Source organism: Crocodylus porosus, unplaced genomic scaffold, assembly GCF_001723895.1.
Source record: "Crocodylus porosus isolate Cpor-Errol unplaced genomic scaffold, CroPor_comp1, whole genome shotgun sequence".
NCBI classification, from domain to species: Eukaryota; Metazoa; Chordata; order Crocodylia; family Crocodylidae; genus Crocodylus; species Crocodylus porosus.
The window spans coordinates 104,566,823-104,587,573 of NW_017728906.1; the positions used below are offsets into that span (position 1 = coordinate 104,566,823).

Consider the following 20,751-nt stretch of genomic DNA (forward strand, 5'->3'; position numbering starts at 1 on the left):
AGGACCCATCCACTACCACCCTCTGGGTGCGGCCCTCCAGCCAATTGGCAACCCATTTGACTGTGTGGGTGTCGACACCACAGTCCCCCAGTTTCTTAATGAGAATGGGGTGAGAGTCAGTGTTGAAAGCCTTCCGGAAGTTCAGGAAGACTACGTCCACTGCTACCCGTACATCTAATGATTTGGTGATCTGACTGTAAAAGGCCACCAGGTTGGTCTGACAGGACCTGCCACTGATGAACCCGTGTTGGTTGCCCGTAAGCACGCAGTCCCCTGCTGGCCCCTCCTGGATGTGTGCCAGAATAATTTTCTCAAACCGCTTGCCTAGGATCGAAGTAAGACTAACTGGCCTATAGTTTCCCGGGTCCTCCTTCTTCCCCTTTTTGAAGATGGGAACCACGTTGGCCCTCTTCCAGTCTTCCGGCACCACACCAGAGCACCACAAGTGCTCGTAAAGCCGTGTCAGGGTTCCTGCAATGACCTCAGCCAATTCTTTTAGTACTCTAGGGTGGAGATCGTCTGGACTGGCTGACATGAATACATCCAGTCCCTCCAGAAGTTCCCTAACTAGTTCCTCAGTAACCCTTGGCCCAGGTGTGACTCCTGTGGGGCCTGAGAGGGGTCCAGCAGGGAGGTGACTGTTCTGGTCCCTACTTAGGAAGACGGAGGCAAAGAAATCGTTAAACATGTTAGCTTTGTCGTCTAGTGTGACAACCAAATTCCCCAACGCGTCCTGCAGGGGCCCCACATTACCCGGAACCTTCTTTGTGCCCTCTATGTATTTGAAGAAGGACTTCTTATTATCCTTAATCTGGGAAGCTAGCCCTAATTCCATCTCTGCCTTGGCCTTCCTGACTGCTCCCCCTACATCCCCGAGCGACTGCAGTATAGTCATCACTGGTGATGTCCCCTTCTTTCCATTGGGTGTACGCCTCCCTTTTAGCAAGGAGACATTCCCGGATGCTTTTGGTGAGCAATGGAGTCTTGAATAAGACTAATGAGTAACTCTAGAATACTTTTAGCATCAATTGTGTGATAGAAAAAAAAATGATAGTAATTATTGTAATTTTTTTCCCTAGTATGCAGATTTGAATCGCCACATAGATGCACTGAATGCATGGAGAAATGCTACAGTTTTGAAACCAGAACACAGTTTGGCCTGGAACAACATGATCATATTGCTTGACAATACAGGTACTGTATATGGATAACTTTAAAGAATCATTTAACACTTTGCACAAATCTTGAGGCTACAGTTATACCTTTGGCATACAGTTTAGAAGCAGGTGTATATTATTGCTTCTTTACTTTCCAAGACTGCTGAACTCTGGATTCCTCCCATTAAAAATGTGTTCCTCCTCTTTGAAAGATACAAATGAATATAGAAAGGAAAAAATGCAAGTGTAGTTCTACTTTAGAATTAACTTCAGGCTGGAATCAACTGTGCAGCTCAGAACAGGTGAAAGTTGGGGAGGATCATGTAATGGATTAAAAAACTGGAACAAGTTTACATATAGTATAGGATGATAGAAAAGGGAGTTCTAGCTTCCCAGTTAGGTTGCAGTGTGGAGTAGAGGATGTCTGGTTATTTTATCCTTCTGGGCTTTGAGAGTCACGGAGCCAGGTAGGAATTCTTTTTCTTCATGATACTATTGGGTCAGGGAGGGGGTTAGCCTTTTAGAAGCATTAACTGCAGCCAGAGCATGGGATTTTGACTAGGTTGTGCTAATGCTTTCGTCAGGACTTAAAATAAAACCCTGAGGTTTCTGCTTAAAGCAGTGTTTCGCAAACTTTTGATGCCTGGGACACACTTTTTTGGATAAAAATTTGCAACCTACTTCAAACTCTTATACCTGAGAAGGGGGTGTGTGTGTGTGCGTATAAAATGTGTGTGTGTGGCTGCTTGTAGACATTAAAAAAAACAAACAACCCCCCCACACACTTTACCAGAAGAAGCAGCATGTTAGTTTTACCTGCCTCTGCAACATCTGTATAGATTGGGCACTTCATCAGGGCTTTGGGGCACTTTTAGCTAAAGGTGATACAATCAGCTATTAGATAAAAGTACCAAAAACACCCCACTAAAGTGCCCGACCTATACAGATGTTGGGAGAACTGGGTATAACTAAGGTGCTGCCTCTTTCTGGAAAGCATGGGTCTCCACATGGGAATGCATCGAGTTTAAAGTAAAGTGCAGTTTGGGGGGTTTGTTTGTTTGTTTTTTAATGTCTGCAAGCAGTGTGTGTATGTAATATAAAACTTAAACAGTGGTGCCTGAACTTTAGGCCCTGTGGGCCAGATGAGTGGTGCCAGGTCAGCCCACAGGCCAGATTTGACCCATGGGCCCAATTCTGCACGCACTACTAACCCAGTCAGGGCCCATCCCTCCATGCAGGACAGGTGCAGCCAGAGCCTGATCCCTTCTTCAGAGGTGGGTCCAGCTGGGGCCTGATTCAGCTTTGTGGAGCTTGGAAATTTGGTGACAGAGGAGCGATGGCAGCATTAATTGCCACCAGCCTCCACCACCAAAATTCCAGACCTGTGAGGAGCTCTGCAGGCCAAAGCTCATAAAATAACATTTTTTGTGACACATCATCCCCACTCTTGCAATAAACTGGTGTGCCACAGCACACCCTGTAGGAATCACTGGCTTCAAGGATCCTCTTTCTTCCTTCAGGGTCAGGCTGATTAGCACATTTAGGATCAGGAACAAATTTTACCCCATGGTCAGATTGGCCTGGACCATGGGGATTTTTGCCTTCCACAGGAAGGCAAAATTTCCCATCATTGGGTCTGTTGAGCATATTTAAATAAATATGGCAGGACATTGGCAACTTCCTTGTTCCCCTGCTTTACCTTTGGCAAATTCAAATGGTGTTTTTGATGTTTCAGGCATCAGATCTGGTAGCTGTATATGAGGTTCGTTTCTGGAGTTTTCTGGAACAGGTTAGACATGCTTGTTTAGGATGGTTTAGAGAGGGATGATCCTGCCCTGAGCAGGGGATTGGATTAGATGACCTCCCAAGGTCCTTTCTAGTCCTACTTTTCTATTTCACAGTGTGATACTAGTTTGATATTCATTTTTCAACCTGGCCTCTAATCCTGCAGGCACACATTTGCACGTGTATCTGCTGGTAGCACATAGATATCTAGTTGGTGCCTACACATCTAAAATTTGATACCATAGTGATGGCAATTGGGGGTTTTACTCCTTCTGCAAAATAAATTAGGTGCCACTTAGCATCAAGCCTGTAAATTGCATTGTTGTTCCACCTTTGAATCACAGTCATTACATAAACCTGTTTGTGATACAGAGCTGACATTCAGCCTCCCCCTTTAAACAGGAGAAATTAGCTGTATGCTTTCAGTGGAAGTGTTACACATTGAAAATACTGTAATGGTTTTCTTTTAAATCGTGCTGTATGCCAAACTATCTTATCAGCAATAAGTATATAGTATGGGGCTTTACATCTGAATGCGGCACCTGCTTCACTTTGGAAATGTTGCACATTCAGCATTATTTATACTGTACATGTGCTTACAATATGAAAAGTAGCAAAAGGAACCAAAGTAATATTAAAAGTGGCCTTCTGTCTTTGTTTACCTTCTCCCATTCCTTTCATTCACCCCCACCCTCCTCTACTATGTATTCCCAGGCAATTTAGCACAAGCAGAAGCAGTTGGAAGAGAGGCCCTGGAATTGATACCTAATGATCATTCTCTTATGTTTTCTTTGGCAAATGTATTGGGGAAATCTCAGAAATACAAGGTATGTAAAAGCAGGTTTTCTAATTGTTTTTCATTTAATAATGAAATAGTGGGAGGAAGGCATTGGAGTGTAAGAGCAGAGTTCAGAATTAATACCTTTTGGAGAGTCTGGCAAGTTACTTAGGGCCAGATCTAGCATGGTCAGCTAGGTGCTTTTAACAAGGCTTTGGTAGAACTGGTGTAAGTCCCCAAAGAGTGATTCAGAATAATCCTACTGCAACTGTCACAGAACTTGTTGGGTGCATTCAGACAAGGACAGTCATATAGTATGTGGCACTGCACACACATCTGCAATGCCACATACTGCACAGTCTGCACCATCCATTTTTTGTCAGGGGGTTTCTGGATATCTAGGGGTCAAAAAAAACCATGGGAAAAAAATGAAGCAGTGCACACTTGGGCAGCATGTGCTGCTGAAATGCAGAGCTGGGCCATCTGGAGCTGCACTACGGCTGCTGGCCAGGCTCCACCCAGCAGGATCACTGTGGCTGCAGCCCTGGGAGGCCCCCAGGACGCCAGGTAAGGCTGCTGGAGCAAACACAGTGCTGGCCCCAGCCTCCCCTACTGCCCCTGGGGTAACTTGCCGTGCGCCACAGCGTGTGTGGTGCGGGTGTTCCCTGGCGAGAAGTAGCTGCGGCGCAAGGTGCACCACTGCTAGTTGTCCCCGGGAACCAAACGTCAGCACACATCTGGACATGCCCATTAGGTGCCTCTTTTCTTGGATTGTAAAGCTCCCTAAGCACCTACACTTGGGTTTCTGCACATGTTCAAAAGCAATCCAGTTTGACCAGTTAGGCTGGATTTAAGCATCTAAGTTCCATTGCAGTCTAGAATGGAAGCAGGAGAAATATATAATCTGCTGCGCTCCCTGGAGAAGCCTGTTGTTAGGCATGCTTTGTGTGTGCTTAATATGCTGAGGGTAAAAAGAGATGTCCCCAAATAAAGCAGATCTGTGGCAAGATACCTCCTGCCACAGCTGAACCATTTTATTGGACAAAACACATGTCACCTGTTGTCCTGCATAACATCTGACACAGGACAACAGGCAACATGTTCCCCTTGCTCAAGGCTTCCCCACATTCCTCATTGCCCACACCTGCTTTCTGAAGCCCATTGCTGGCTCCTTTGCCAGCCCTTGCCTCACACGGAGGCATGGGTCAGTGCAGATTGTGGCATGGAGGCACAAGATGGTGCACGCCAGGAATTCATGGTCCCCTGTGCCTCTGCACTGGGTCCCAAACCAACCCATGCTTCACATGAAGGGTATGGGGTCAGCACGGGTCTTGGTGTGAGGGTATGGGGTACTGGGGAGTCCCTGGGTCCCATGCCAGCACCCTCACAGGCTTCCCCCCCATTATAGAGACATAGCCTTGAAGATCCTGGGGCAGGTCTGCTAAAGTGGGGAACCCTGACTTTTCTCACTTAGAGAGGCACCCCAAGATTACCAAGGGCTTATCTCTAAACAGGGAAAGCTTATGGGAATTCATGGGCCCCTCAATACCCTGGAGCACCTGCCTGTGGTGGCTAGAGAGTGCGGGCAGCCAGGAACTGTCCATACTTTCCCACCACGGCAAATAGATGCCTGCTGCACTAGAGCAGCAATATTTAACACTCCCTTTTGTGATGTGGTGCAACAAAGGGTGGGGACATCTATTTGCTTGCTGTTTGTGTGGCATAAGTTTTTATGGTGGCACACATGCAACATAAGGTAACATCTGTTTCTACCCTGAGAGCATTGAGTTCAGGATGCCACAGTTACTTTCACTCAGAAACAAACTCAAGTAAGGTGGGAATAGGGGTACATAACAGTCTAGTGATTAGAGCATTCACCAGTGTCTTTGTGAGTTGGTTCCAGCCCACAAAGACAATGGATCCAGCCCACGGTAGCTCAGGAAATTGGCAACATGCTGTGGTCCCAGCAGCAGAGGAGGCACGCCCAGGTCCTGTTGCCTGCCGTGTTCAGTTTATTGTTTTTGCTACAGCAGAGGTGGCATCCCCAGGATCCTAGTGCCTATATCTTATCTTTCTATTCCCTTCACAGCATCTGCTGAGCTCCAGAAACAAGTAGGGTGCAGCTGTCAGTTGGGGCTGGATTGCAAGCAGCACCCAATGGTGACAAGGTTGTCAACCCCTGACCTAATAAGTGGGAGACCTGGGGTTTTGACCCTTTTCAACCTAGAGAATTCAAACCCACATCTCCCACTTTCCCTGGAGAGTTCCTTAGCCACCATGCTATAAAATACTCTAGATGAAGGACCCTCTCCATACTTCCTATTGAAGCTGTCTTACCACTGTGCTCCCAACAATTCAAGAGTCGGGGGGCTAGGATGAGGGTAAACAAGGGAGGGGCTGGACGCTGTAGCATAGTGGCTAGGGCACTCAGCTGGGGTAAGGACACTTGAAGTCTGGTCCCCACTGGCAATATTATTTCTGTTTTTGGACTAATGACTGTCTAACATAAAATTCAGAAAATCTATAAACTGTTTTAGGAGTGGGGACCATAACCCAGAACTACCCCAGGCTGCTTCTCCTGTCCCTAGGACTTATGCATTCCTTTCACTTCCTATGCAAGGTGCGAACACTGAGTTTGTGCTATTGTCTGGTAGTTAGTTCACTCTCCTAGGAAGTGGGAGATGTGGATTTGAACCTCCCAGGTTGAGGGAGACAGTTTCCTGATTAAGTTCTCTAGCCACCAGACTAATAAGCAAAAGGTGAGTGCCCCTCAGAAGAAGGATTAGGTATTCTGGATCCTGAGTAGACAGTGGTTCCTTGCATGCACCTGAATTTGGTGCCTCAGCTCTGGAGGATGGGAATTCAGACATATCTCTGCCTCATATTTCTTATTGATCAGCAGGGATCCTGGTTATCTCTGATTGAAAAAAAGTTCCCAATTTTCAGTTTAAAAAAAGTAACCCAAAATCCACATTTTTCCGTGATTAAAATGAAATGCAACTATACATATATTTATATATTTGTAGTGTTTCAAATCATGGAAAAATGTGGATTGGGGGTTAGTTTTTTAATCCAAAACTTGGGGAGTTTTTGTTTTTGTTTTAATTGGAGAAAACCAGGATCCCTAAAGATCAGTTTGGGTCCCTCTTGACTCTTTGAACTACCCTTTGTGGGGGCCTGTTTCCTCCTGTTCTCTGGATAGGGAGCCTAGGCTCCCAACTCGGTTCTTTGAATTATCCTCCCAAAGCCAGGTACCTAAATGTTAGGTGTTATTATGTTAAGGTAGAAGCACCTGGAGAACCAGCCTGGATTTTGCTCTTTGTTGTGTTAAAGTACTTTGCATAGTGTGTTCACGACAGTCCTGAAGCAACTAACCAGCATTTGATACTGGATATAAAGGAAACCTCTGTAAGAAAACAGTAAACACAGTTTATCTGGTAAGAGTAAGATGATCCTCTGCAAAGGAACTGTTTGATCCTATGTAAAAAGAACTATTCCTTGGACTAAGTATTTTCATCAGCATTCACTATCACTGCTAGAGCATGAAATAGAAGAAAAACACATTACCAATGGAGACCATGCAATGGGAGGACAATTAAATAAAGGTGTCAACTGTCCTGTTTAGTCTAATATTCTATCATGGGATAACTCAGAAGCTAGGACTTGAAGTTAACTCATGCTTCTATGCAGTCGTACTGCAGATGCAACACCAGAGGTACACAGCTCTACTTCAGACACACAAAGGTATTTTGATTTGTTTTTGCTTGCCAGTTGCCCAAACATCAGTTCTATTTTGTGGAATTACTGACAGAAAATATGTTATCTATTTGTGAGTACACTCAGGTGTCCTCATGGCATCTGTACACATCCTCATTTGAAGTTTAGGGGCGGGGTTGGACATAACATTTGGAGCATTTCAGCCATGAATAGACATGCAGCCTCTGCTGTACCCGCTTGCTGGAGAACTTCAGCATTGCTTCAGCTGCATGTAGCTGCATGTTCTTCATCCAGCGGGCACAATATGGGGCTCTGGCGACCTCCTGTTTGGCTCCACTCCAGTTATGGCCTCCCATTTTGGGGAGGTGGCGGGGCTCTGGAGAGTAGAGACAGAGTGCATAGAAGAGCACTCATTGACATTGTGACCTGCTCTCCCCCACGGAGATGGTGTATTTGGTGTGCTGGTGGACCGTATGGTTCCGTGTTACACTCTGTAGAGCATATGCTACAGGAAGCACTTCATTTTGAAGTGTTCATAAATAGTAGCTGTTTCTTTCAGGGTCAGTTATGGAGTACCACAAAGGGCATGCACATCTGTCTGGCTTGCCCTTTGAAGCATCTGCTCCAAAACCTATGGAACAGGGAAAGATGCATAGTATCTGAAGCTTTTAGGATTCTTCATATTAGGCAACATGTATTATACTAAGCTGGGTCCTTTGATTCATAGCAATAACATTAGAGGCACTGAAACAGCATCCTGAGGACATTTAGAATGAAAAGCAGTTATGGCCACAAGACTTTTTAGAATTTTTTCACCAGTTATATTTATTTCTAAGATTTTATTTATCTCTATAGTCCTGGCTTGTTCTCGGGTGATGAGATCTAGCCATGTTTTCAAGCCTTGACCTATAATAGCACTGTTTGCTCTCTCTTATGTTGCTAACTCATGTGGCAAATTATTATTGTTTTGTCTTTGAACTCTTAGACTTTTCTATAAGAAAGGATATATCCTAAGGTATTTTTAAGAGTTGTTTTAACAGTGCCCCAAAAGGGTCTAATTGTCTCCCAAAACAATAAAAGACAAGATTAACAGGTTAATTTTGGGCATGATATAAAGGTGAAGGAAGACAGGGAAATATTAGTAGGATTGTGGGGTTATTTAGCAAGCACAACATGATGGGGGAAATATTTTTTTGCTTTGGTAATTGAGATCAGTGGGAGAAAATAAGTTGAAGACTAACTGGTAAGTAGGCACTAGGTATTGCAGAGGAAATGGACCTTTCAGAGACCATTTAAAAAGTATAGGGTAGTGGCTTTGACCATCATGAGAAGGTCATCCCTTTTGGAGAGGGCAGCATCGGAGATGGTTGTGGGGGAAAACAGATTTTTAAGTTAGCATCATCAGTAGACCCAAAGGAGTGAGGGATGTGGGAAGGGAATGAGGTGGACGTGTAGGCAGTATCCATAGTGGTAGTGGTAGTATGTTGGTCTTCAAAGTAACTAGCAAGTGACTTGATCTTGACATGGTGTAGCAATAATTCAAAGGAGGACTGATGTGGTTCAGTAAAAAAAGAAAAATGATTTTACCAACTGCACTCTGCATGTACTGCTGAGGAGGGATGGAGTTGTTACAGAGGTGAGAAAGCAGTATATTACAGCAAGACTGTCTAAATTCTTAGCAGCTGGGGACTGCATACTAGGGTTATCATATTTCCAGTTCCAAAAAAGAGGACACCTGTCCAGGGGTGCCCCTCACTCTCAACCCACAGTCCCCCATCCCCGATGCTGCCCTTCACTCCTGACCTGCAGCTCCCTGGTACTGCCGCTGCCCTGTACTCCTGACCCACAGCCCCCTGCTTTCCCCAGTCCTGCCCCAGAGGAGGTCCCCAGCTGCCCTCGTCCTGGCTGGGCTGGAGTGCAGCAGCTGTGGCAGCTCTAACTCATGTGGGTGACAGCAAAGGAAGTCCCATCCCAGCATGGGCTGGAGGAAAGATCTGTGGTACCCTCTGCCCTGGGCTGGAGCTCCTGCACCATGCTAGGCAGCCTGGCCACGGTCCCTTCCGCCCGTCTCCATCCCCCAGCATCTCTCAGCTGCCCCACCTCTGTGAGCAAGGGCACTAGACCCAGTGCTGCTGGCCTGACTACACACCTCCCTGCTGGCCCTGCAGGGCCCCCTACCCCCGTCTCCTGCTGGAGAGGCAGGCACTCCCCACTTGCTCACTCTGCCCTGCCCCAGCACACACAACCCCTGCTCCCCATAGACTTCCTTGCATCCAGCTGCAGAGGCTGCTTCCAGCACCTTGCCTGGCTGCATGCCAGCCACATGAGTGTATGCCCGCAGGTGCACATGGCACCCCCTGCCTCCAATCACCCCAAGCAGCTCCTTGCAGGCTGGAAGGCTGCCAGCCAGCAATGGGAAACCCATGGCTTCCTCCTTTAAAAAGGAAAATATATGTTTTTCTCAGCAAACAGAAAACCTGGATCCCTAGTAAACACACATGCTGCTAGGGCAAGCTGGGAAATGCAGTTCTACTAGCACTGATGTTGAAAAGGAACTAGCAGAGCAAAATCTCACATTTGTTCATATTTCAAAGAAACTCCTGGACAGAGATTGGAGTACCCAAAAAGAGGACACATCTGGGAAAAACTGGACATATGGTAACCCTGCTGCATGCCCCACAGGATGCACCAGGTGTACTCTACCCTCCTGCTCCCTACGCAGGCATTCTCTACCCCTCATTCCACTGGGCACTCTCTACCCTGTTGTATACAAGCACTCTACCCCAGCTTCAGTTCCCTGGGCACAGGCTCTTCTTCTGCAGTGCCCCAAACTGCACTGATACTCCAAGCCGTGAGTTTCTCTGGTACCACAGGCTGTGCCATGCTGCCTCCCCCCTGCCCCTGGGTGTGGGGCAGAAAGCAAAAATCAGAGGGAGAGGGAACCCAAAACCTCTGGCTGCTGCTGCTGCAGCTGAAGCAACGAGGGGACTGGCAGCCAGGTGGGACCCTGGGGGCTGCAAACTAACCCTTCATGGGCCACTAGCTAGATCGCCTAGGGTTGCAGTAATAAACTTAGAAGACAATGAAGAGTTTGATCAGAGTTCTGGCTGTAAGGACAAAGGAAAGGGGATGGATCTCATAGGAAAATTAGGCAAGATTTGGACACTGCCTACTGCTAGATGTGAAATGAGTTGGGAAGACTGAGTGCTGTTATGGCATCCAGCTTTTGTCTTGAGAGATTTTCTATCTAAGTGTCTGCACAAAGGTTGCTAAGCTTTTCAGCTCTTGAAAAATACAGATTAAACCTGTTTTTCCATGCATGTTTCTTTTTTATATGTTCTACTGATTAAGAAATGTCTTGCCAACTTGAAATGTGTATTTTCTTTCAGCATGACTGCAGTGTTCCTTTTAGTATTGAATTCACTTCACATTTTTTCCAGCAAGAGTTGAGGCTCTTAAGTGGCAAAACAAAATGCTTTAAGAGTTCTATTTTTGTCTAAGTATGGGTAACTTGTTTGAGAAGTGTAATTCCTCAGCCTTGTGAAAAATGGAATTTCTTAACTAAAAAATATATTATCAAGTTAGTTTTTCTTCTTTTAAATAACTACATCCTTATTGGAATGGACTGAGTGTCTACAGATCTCAAAAACCATCTGTAACATGTTGAAAATATAATGGAATACATCTGGATTATGTGTAGGGGTCTACACAATTTGAGGAGGTGGCCAGCCAGTTTTGTGGGGAGATCACAGAGCTAGCTGCCATTTTAACAGGCTGATGACAGTGGGGTCCCTCCATGTCTCTGGCTGAGGGGCCCTGGTGGCCCCATTCCTTGCCACTGGCTGGTTGGAGGGGCAGGGCCAAATGACAGGTAGCCCTCTCAGCTAATCAGTGGTGAGGGGTGGGGGCAGCACCTATCTTGGGCTCCCCTTCGGGCTGACAGTACTCCCTTGTCCGTACTCCCCTAGCAGGATTTGTGGCCAGGCCACAGTGCTGGTGAGGAGTGCTGACTCTCTCTGGGGAGCCAGCATTTTATCTCTCTTTTTTTGTGGGCAAGGCCAGATTTTACAATGTCTGTGTAACTGCAGTTTTAGTAGGTCTCTAATTATTTCTAGTTCTCTTCCCTCCCCACCACCTACCCCTCCAAGAAGTGCAATATCTCTGCACTATTCATGAATTCGGTGATTCTCAGATTGGAGACAAAGCAAACTATTCTTTTGCTGTACTTCTGGTAGCAGATGGAATACAGTGTACTTTCTCAGAGCTTTGTTATAAATAGTGTTGCAAGTTTCCTGATAATATTTAATTTAAAGATTTGACAGGCAATTTGAAATTTAACGCAGTATACGGAAATGTATATTTAGTCCACACATCTATAATAATATGAGTGTGATGCGTTTTAAATTGCCTATAATCATCCAGTACTCTTCTACTAACTGCTGAGCAAAGCAGTGGCAATAAAATGTTTTTCAAGAGGTATGTGCCAGAAGGCATATGTTAATGGGAGTCAAATGCTAATGTATACTTTATTAAGCTTTTCTGGAAACCACTATGCCTAGTAACATCATTCTGTTATGCTTGGACAGAGCACTCTACCTCCTATGTGGCTTGTGATACAGTTAGAGGACTGGATTAGTTGAACAGCAGCATGTCATCTGTTTGCTCTGGCTGCATCTTCACAATGGAAAAAAGATAGAAGTTTACATTTTTAAGTAAATCTTAGAAAAGCCAACATATTGTGAAATGCAGTAAGTGCTATAGGGGGATACTAACATTGTAAGAATTATAATGGTTTGTGCTTTCTGCTATCACCTTTTCCGGAGGTTAGAGCAAGATTGCTTGGGTGCTTTTGCTTTGTGTCTATACAGTCCACTTGCAACATATAAAAGGTGCTGATCTTGAAATCAGCCACTTTTTTTCCCCTATAAAGAGCCCAAAGATAATGGAGGCATACCCTTTACATGGGAAGAAGATACGGGACCAAAAAGTCTGGATAACAAGGTTTTTCTCATAGGAAAGCCTGTTTTTGGCTTTGGGGGCCTCAGGTTAGAGGGACTGCCACACCTACAGTGACAAATAATAGGGAGCAAAATCAGAGACCCAGTTTGATGTGCTCCACTGGCCTCCAGAACTGGAAGTAGTCTACACCACTTTGGGTTCAAGGTGTAACTTCCTTAGTCTGTGCTGCTGGTGGACTATGTAGTTCTGCTGGTAAGCAGAGTTAATTTGCTTGAGTGTGAATGCAGCTATACTAATTAGTTCGGTTGAGAGGTGGAACTGATTAGCTTGGGTGAAGCTTTGTGTGTTGGGGGTACCTGGCAATGTTTTTCTGCCTTTTCTCTAGCAGATGCAGCAGGATGCTGTCTGGTGCTGGTCCAGAATCAGTTTTTCAGATTTGGAACAAAAGTCCCATTTCAGGGACTTTTTGGAGAGAGATGACAGTCCTGGAAAATCTAGGATGGTTGGTTGCTTTAGAAATACCAAACAATAATCTAGGAAAAGCTGTCAGGTATGACTGACAGCTAGTACCATATTTTTCTCACATCCCAAATGTCCCCAGATAGAACACACAGGCCTTGTTTTGGGAAGGCAGAATGCAGAAAAAAAGCTTCTTCCTGGATGACCGTGTGTAATAAAGCAAGTCCTCCTGAAAACAATGTCTAGGAAGTGTGATATCTCATGAGACATTCTGGGTGAAGCAGCAGAAACTTCCCAGTGTGGCAGGACAGCAACAGGGCTAGGCCCCATACTCTTGCACGGGCAGTAGAAGGACTGTTTACTGTACAGAATGTAATAGTTCTTTATGTAAGTTCCTGTAAATAATAAAGTGTTTTTCCCACACCACAAACCTCATGAAAATATTACAGACTGCGTGCAGCAACTCACTTGCTGTCAGCCAGTTCATGGGTTCTTCTGCCAGAAGCTACTGCTTTACCACAACTGGGAGAGGATTAACACCAGACTTCTCCCTAAGACTGCAAACAGCAGGGCCTAAGCAGCATCCATTTTAGCAGCCATAAGTCATAGTATCTGCTTGCAGTATTCTACCTTGATTCTATTCCAGTGAAGAATCAGCTTCCCTGATTAAGATATGCACCCCAATACTAGTGGGCTGATTGGGGGAGGTGGAGCATGTGATATGTGAGTAACAATATAGCTGTTAGACTTAAAGGCTAGGGACAGAAGTTGCACATGAACCAGTTTAAGTGATCAGAAACTCGTTTAAACCTGTAACAGAACAGAAGCCCACTGCACATAAACCAGTTTCAAAATGACTGAAGCTGGTTTAGGATAAACCTTGGTTGAATGTAGCATCAGACTTAACTGATTTGGGTCAAACCAGTTTATGGAACTTCTGTCCCAGACCCCTTCCTGGTTTAAGTTAAATCAGAGTCCCCCAGCATGCTTTCCAGCCCTGAGCTGGGTTGGGCTGTCTGCTCCAGAGAGCAGGGTTGGCCCCACTCCTCTCTTCCCTAGTTGAAGCTCTGACTGGCTGAGAAGGAGGTTGGGGACTTTCCCCCTGCCGCTGCCCCCCTTCTCACCCCTGACCCTGGCCACTCACTGCTCAAGCAGCGATTCCCCCCTCCTGCCCCTCTCCCACAGCAGGGACCCCAGCAGTAGGACCCTAGCTGGCATCTGGCCATGCCCCTCCCCATACTAGCTAATGCTGAGATGTGTGTGTCTGTGTCCAGTTTCATTGGAACAGACATCTGCAGGATGCATTTGCAAGCCACTAGCTAAGAAGACTTTGGAATTAATGAGAGAAAAGTTTTCTTTTGTAGGGCTTGATGGGCTGATAAACTTTGTGTTCTGATAAGCAACCTGCTGGCTGCAATCTGTCAGTGTTCAACAGGGGACAGAGAGGGGTGTGAGAAATATTCTGGTTTGCAATGTATGTGACCTGTGAGTGCCATCAGTTCGCTGCACACAGTATGAAGAAGCAGAAAGAGGGAGACTGAAAAGCTCGGTATCAACAGATGCATGCAGTCCACACAAGCAGTCCTCCCTCCCCTCTCGCCGCCTTGCCTCAGAGTGCTAGCCAGTGGCCAGGATCTGGCAACACTTCCCACACCTTGAGCAGCAAGTGGGGTAAAAATCTGGCAAGGGCTGCTTCCCCATCCCCCTCCAGGCACACTGCGGCAGGCCAGGGTTGGGGTTTAAACCCCCGCCTGATCATTGTATCCTGGTGGGGCTTGGCCATGACTCCCCTTTCCCTCCCCCCGCCTCAGATCAGCACTGTTGGAGGGAAGGGAGGGCTGCTCTAGCACCCCCCAACTTCTAGCCTGAGCCACTGCAGGCATGTGTCTGCATTTCCTGATTCAAAAGTGAATGTCTATCCACTTGCAAGTCAATTCAAGCTCTGTAGGTTAAACTAACCTGCAAAGATTGAATCAATTCAGGCTCAGGCTTTTTGAATGTCTGTCCCTCGCCAAAAGAACATGAAACATACAACTTAAAACCAGCCTGTGTCACTGATTCTTCTGCCCCAGAATTGAGCAGGAGGATGTCCTGGGATCTAAAATTTACAGTGCCATAGGAACTACCTAAGTTATCTTTTCTAAAACATCTGAACTAAAAAAAAAACAAACCCAAACCTACAAGATTATAATTTTTAACAAGAATTCTACAGACAGAGCAAAGGTTTCTACCCTGGCAGCTCAGTCTGAAAAAGGAAAATAATTGAAGTGGTAAAGTAACTGAACAGTCTGGTAGTCTTGTCTCAGATTGTTTGATACCATGAGGGAGCTCTGCTTTTTTTAAAAAAAAGTTTCCCAAAAATCAATAGTCTGGGGGTGTGTTAGAAAGACCATTTGTGGGAGAAGTGAATTGTGTTTCAGTTGTTCCTGGTTTTTTATATTTTCAAACAGTCACTATTCCTCAATGAGGATTATAGTCAGACATCATCAACCTTGAATGTTGTCGTAATACTATTTAAGAAAATAAGTTGTTATTTTAGCAATGGAAAGAAAAATTAATAAAAATATCCAAAGAATTCTGATCAACATTTTTTTAAGTACATCTATTGAATTATCAAAGAAAACTTCAATCTGAAATTTATGGAAACGAGTAAGTGAAGAATTAATTAACATGTAAAATGCTTTGCAAACAGTCTACAGTAGTTATTAGCTCTGAGTTACAGTAGCAGATGCCTGTGAAACTGGGGCTTATGTGGAAAATATTACTACTATTATACCATGTAGGTATTCACCTAAATACTGTAGATAATTTGGAGACTGTGAATACCAGAAAGCAAAAGCCTAAAACAACTGGCATATACAATAGAGAAAATGTATTGTAGAGATGAAAAAATATTGCAATTTGTGAGTCCATTTTGCTTTGTTTACTACAAAAGTAGCCCATCTGTTTGACTACATCTTTTGACTACAATTATTTTCAGGAATCTGAAGCTTTGTTTCTCAAGGCAATTAAAGCCAATCCAAATGCAGCCAGTTACCACGGTAATTTAGGTAAGAATTTTCTAACTCTTGTAATGCAAACTTTATCCAATGCATTATTTGTTCAATCCATGTTCATTGTGTTGCTTTTGTTTTTCACATATATAATGAAACTACTTCTTCCTGGGGAGTTTTCTGTTCTGTCTACTTTCTAGAAAACCACCTGCATGAAGAACAGGTTACCAAAAGCTGTCACATAGCATGACAGTTCAAACAGGCTGCATATCATAGTCCAGAGGTGGTTGCACTTCAGTGCTTCCCAATTGGTTCATTTGTGCTCTGCTTGTAAACCACTATGAGCTCACCAGATAAAAACAGCAATTAATGGCTACAACGTAATTCATTCCTCTTTCATTCCCTGGCCAATTCTGTTTCCAAGCTCTGCTCTTGCAGCTGGCAGCAGAACAAGCAGCTACTATGCCACCAGCTGGCAAAAGAAACCTTTACTGGAAACAAATGCTTTAATGTTGTTTTCCAAATGATTGGCAAGATTGCTCATTATTCAACAATATTGCTAATGAAAACTCGTCATTGCTGTTCCAGCTGTGCTTTACCATCGCTGGGGAAATCTTGACTTAGCCAAGAAACACTACGAAGTCTCTCTGAAGCTTGACCCTACAGCACCCGGGACCAGGGAAAATTACAACCTCTTGAAAAGAAAACTGGAACAATTGCAAAAGAAAAGCGATGTCTGATGTTTCTTTCTGGGTTGTCAGTGCATGCTCCATACCATTCATGCTACATGGCTACTCTTAACCATGTGAAGGTTTCAGTCATTGTTCTAAAAATTATAATGACAGCACCAGCAATGCACACTTGAATGCACATGCCTGATATGGTCTTGCATTGGAAATTTATTTTTTCAAATAACTGTGGAATCTTAAAATGTCAGCTGAAGACTTAGGTATCTTTTATCTCTCTTTTTTTTTTTGAAATCTCAACTGTTTTTCCAGTCCATTAAAACCATTGATATAAGATACTAATGCAGGGTGGAATTTCACAACTGTGCTTCACAGCACATCGATAACAAAGTTTACTTTTACATGTAGCTTGCATAGTCTATCTGACTTTTTAGTAACTGTGGACACTTAAAATGCAATTTTACTCTGAAAAGTAACTGAAAAAATGGCATTTCCTATTTAAAATTTTTATCTCTGCATGTGTAAGGTTATACCTGTTCATGTCAGTGACTCTGGCTTTTTTTACTTTTCCTTGTTCCTATCTTCACCTGGGAGGTGATACACTTTTTAGAAGAGCAAAATTGGATTTTAATCCAATGCATCAAGAGAATTGTTAAATAAGTTGTAATTGTTGGGCTAAATTATGCCCTCATCTGTACCTGTGTCTCTTTGAAGGTAATAGGGCTTATATAGGTAAATGAGGGCATGGTTTGACAATGATCTGCATAGTGGTCCCACATGACTGCTTTCTGTCAAGGTATAGAATGGAAGGAGCTTTAGGGGGGGAAAAGTCATACCAAAGTAATGCACTGGCTCAACAGGGTAGTGATTTAAGGAAGAAATATGACCACAATACAAGAGAGATGCTTTAATTTAGCCTTCTTTCAGCCAGCCTCTGTTCAGACAATTCACATAGATCTTTAGCAAAAAGTTATGGTTTTCTTCACCTTTGTGCTAGGTTGGTGGTATATACACAGCTTACTTTCTGCTAAGGGTTCGCCACTGTCTATGGACATTGTAGTATCCACTGATTCAAATAATAGAAACTTAAAGTCCCGGTATCAAGGACAAACTAGGAACAAAGCCAGGGCACAGGTGTTAGTGACTGCAGATCCTAGCCTGTAGAAGCCTTTGCTACTGATTGATGCAAGAGTCAAGGGAAACCTAGATTCACCTTCATGTCTCTGGGTGAGTTTGCTGATGTGGCAGTTGTGGGGTGGGGAGGAGGGAAATAGACATTAAGTTCCAAACTGAGCAAATTTAATACAATATTAAGAACCATTTTTGTATAGCATCACTTCTCTTGAGTATACTGAAATTTGAACTTTCATTTGGCAGCACAGAGGAAGTTAAGTATTTGTGCTGATGTTTATAGCACAGCAAAGATGCTGCTGCATCAGGAAATGCTCATTTTTTTAACATTGGAGGAACAGTCTATTGGATGTGAAAATTGAGAGGCTTTACCTCTTTCTTCATACTCCTGTAGTCTATATTTTTTTCCATATGGAGAAATTGATTCATGCAATATTTGCAGCTTTCCTACATTGTGTGATAATATTGTATAGGAGATTCGAAAATATCCTTAACATGCAACTTCCATGTGTGTGTTTGTGTGTGTGTGTGAATCTGTTTAAAATGTCAGGTAAGTGTCCATCATAGTACAAGATATTATTATGTTACCTTGCCATTCTGAATGTCATGTAAATGTTATACATTTACAAAACTCTACCTTCTATTTATTTTTGGCTTGAAAAAGTGTCTCACACAACTAACACAACCAGTGAGTTTTTAAAGCTTTTTATACTCTGCCTAAGATGCATTGGTTGTAGACAGCATTTTGCTGTGTCAGCCCCTAAAACATAAAGGATTTTGAATTTGCTACAGAAAGGAATTTCTAAAAGAGAAAAAATCCACAAAACAGAGCATTATTTGTATATTTGTAGTATCTGATGCTGTTAAAGTTTAAATTATTATTTTTGTCTTGCAGTTTACCTATATAATGATTCCTAGTGGCACGTACTGTTAGCTTTGTATTAATACAGTAGATCAATATTACATATAAGGCATGCAATCCCTGTAGTTCATTAAGAAGCAAAGCCATTACAGATATTCCTCTGCAAATATCAACACATCCTACTTAAGTGTTTTTAATGGAAAAGATATGGCCAAAAACTGGATTTCCTGTTTTATACTCTTGCATTTTAAAATGCAGGTTTACTGTTCAGGTATAACCATCATGATCTTTACTTAATTTTCTGGATATGTAACATCACATAACATTGGTTTTAATTATTTTTTTTAATTTAAAATTCATTATTTAGGAGCACAGAGATGCAACATAAATACTTGCATGACAGTAGTAACAGGAACACACTTATAGTAGAGTGTAATGTTGAAGCACAACTGACTTTGGAAAAATAAATGTGTGGATTTACCTACTTGAATCTAAGAGAAGGTGTTTTTTTCCCCTCCAACCAGCATGGTAGGGAAAGCTCCTCATTCATGTACAAAGTTGGAGGGGAGGGGAGGCAGGTGGCTCCCTCCCAGGTGGGTCAGCTAGTCAGATCCACAACTGCCTTCTGCCCCCAGGCCCCCTTCTATTCTCCTCTTAGTGTTCATCCCTCCTGCCCCCCCACCCCTTGACTGAAGCCAAGCTTTGGAGCCACAGCTTGGCTTCAGCTCTGGCTGGATTCCCTCCCCAGCTTGGAGCACATGGAAACGCTGTCCTCTGCCTGGCCAGAATCAGCACCACCCTGTATGGCCATCAGGGGCTAGGGGCTGCACTTCCATGTTCTGTGCTCTGGGGAGGGAACAGAGCTAAGCAGCTTTTGACACCAAGTGTGTGTGTGGGGGGGTAGAGAGGGAAAGAGGCAGAGATTTTTGGGGAGTGGGAGGAAGGGGAAATTCTGTGGGCTGTAAGGGGTGGGGGTGCCAGTGGTGGGGGCAGAAAAGCTGCAGGGGGAAGAAGAGGGGGGTGAGTCAGAGGGTAAATGGACTCCCTGACCCTTCCCCTCTACATCCCCCCAGCCACTGTTTTCCATGCTGTAGCAGTGGGAGGGGGGCAAATTTAAGACAACACTCTGATAATTAGATTCTATACCTGGCAAGTTATAATAAATTTATCAATTTACCACGTATAGAATCTAATTATTGGGGTCATCTTAAATTCAGGTTTGACTTAAATTTGCATAAATAATTTGTATATATAACTTTTATTAGTTTTTCAAGATCACTGAATAAAATTGTTATGGCTAATCCCATATCTTTCACTTTATCTATTTAATGAGTGCAACTTATTAAATATTAGTCCTGTGTTTAATATATATGAATGAACCTGTTTGCTTTTTTTCATACCTGAAAAGTAATTCCTTTGTCAAGTAGCAAACGTTACCCTGTAAGAAGAAAAAATGTAAAGAAAATTTCAGAACTAAGAGCAGACCCATTTAACATTCCATTTTATCCCATAATTTCTACATAGAGTGAATACAGAATTTCTTTTTTTTTGCTTTTCCTTCTGACCAGTGATTTCCTTCTTGATCTTGCAGTGAAGTTTTTAAAGCTGAATGTTGATGTATGTCTACAAGTTTGACAGCCTAGGATCCGCCCTCAGTTGTTACTGTCAACTACTGTAATTTTCAACAAGTTACTTATGAGAACATCCAGAAGTGCTTTGCTAATTTTTGGTTTCAGCTTACAATATTTTAGGGTAAGTTGGATACACGGCTTACCCTAAAACATGTAAGTTGGAAACCTATTTGTAGAAGTTGAGGAAATTAATAAAAATGTTAGACACATTTTTAAATAGAAGGTGTAAGAATGAAACCCACTATGTAAGTATTTTAAGAATACCAAAAAATGACTAGTCAAGTAAATATTTGTATGCTGAATATCAGGTTTCCTCTTAGAAAGCACATACTTATTGCAGTTCATTATAATAAATAAAACTTGAAAGTATTTAAATAATATCATAACATCCTTCCCAGGTACCCACATCTATTAATTGAAGTCATATCCCTTTTTCATGTGCAGTTGCTCTGTCCTTCCAGGAAAATCCTCTGCTTGTTATAGCCTTTTCAGATCTAACTGTTCATTCTGTTGTCTTAAGCTGGTACCCTGAGCCTGAATTTGGGATCCTGAAACACTGTGTTTTTTTTTTTTAATAGTGTGTCTCTATTTAT

General features: G+C 43.4%; 1 protein-coding gene across 1 annotated transcript in view; it reads left to right on the top strand.

Annotated features, from left to right (window-relative positions):
• The window catches only part of TMTC4 (transmembrane and tetratricopeptide repeat containing 4), a 74,653-nt gene extending 55,636 nt beyond the window's left edge, over nucleotides 1-19,017 (top strand). The window contains exons 15-18 of the mRNA XM_019529702.1: nucleotides 1,080-1,194; nucleotides 3,657-3,769; nucleotides 15,836-15,905; nucleotides 16,437-19,017. Of these exons, the coding sequence (XP_019385247.1) occupies nucleotides 1,080-1,194; nucleotides 3,657-3,769; nucleotides 15,836-15,905; nucleotides 16,437-16,588 (450 nt within the window). The 3' untranslated portion in view covers nucleotides 16,589-19,017. The remainder of the gene's footprint in view (nucleotides 1-1,079; nucleotides 1,195-3,656; nucleotides 3,770-15,835; nucleotides 15,906-16,436) is intronic.
• The last annotated feature ends 1,734 nt before the right edge of the window (nucleotides 19,018-20,751 follow it).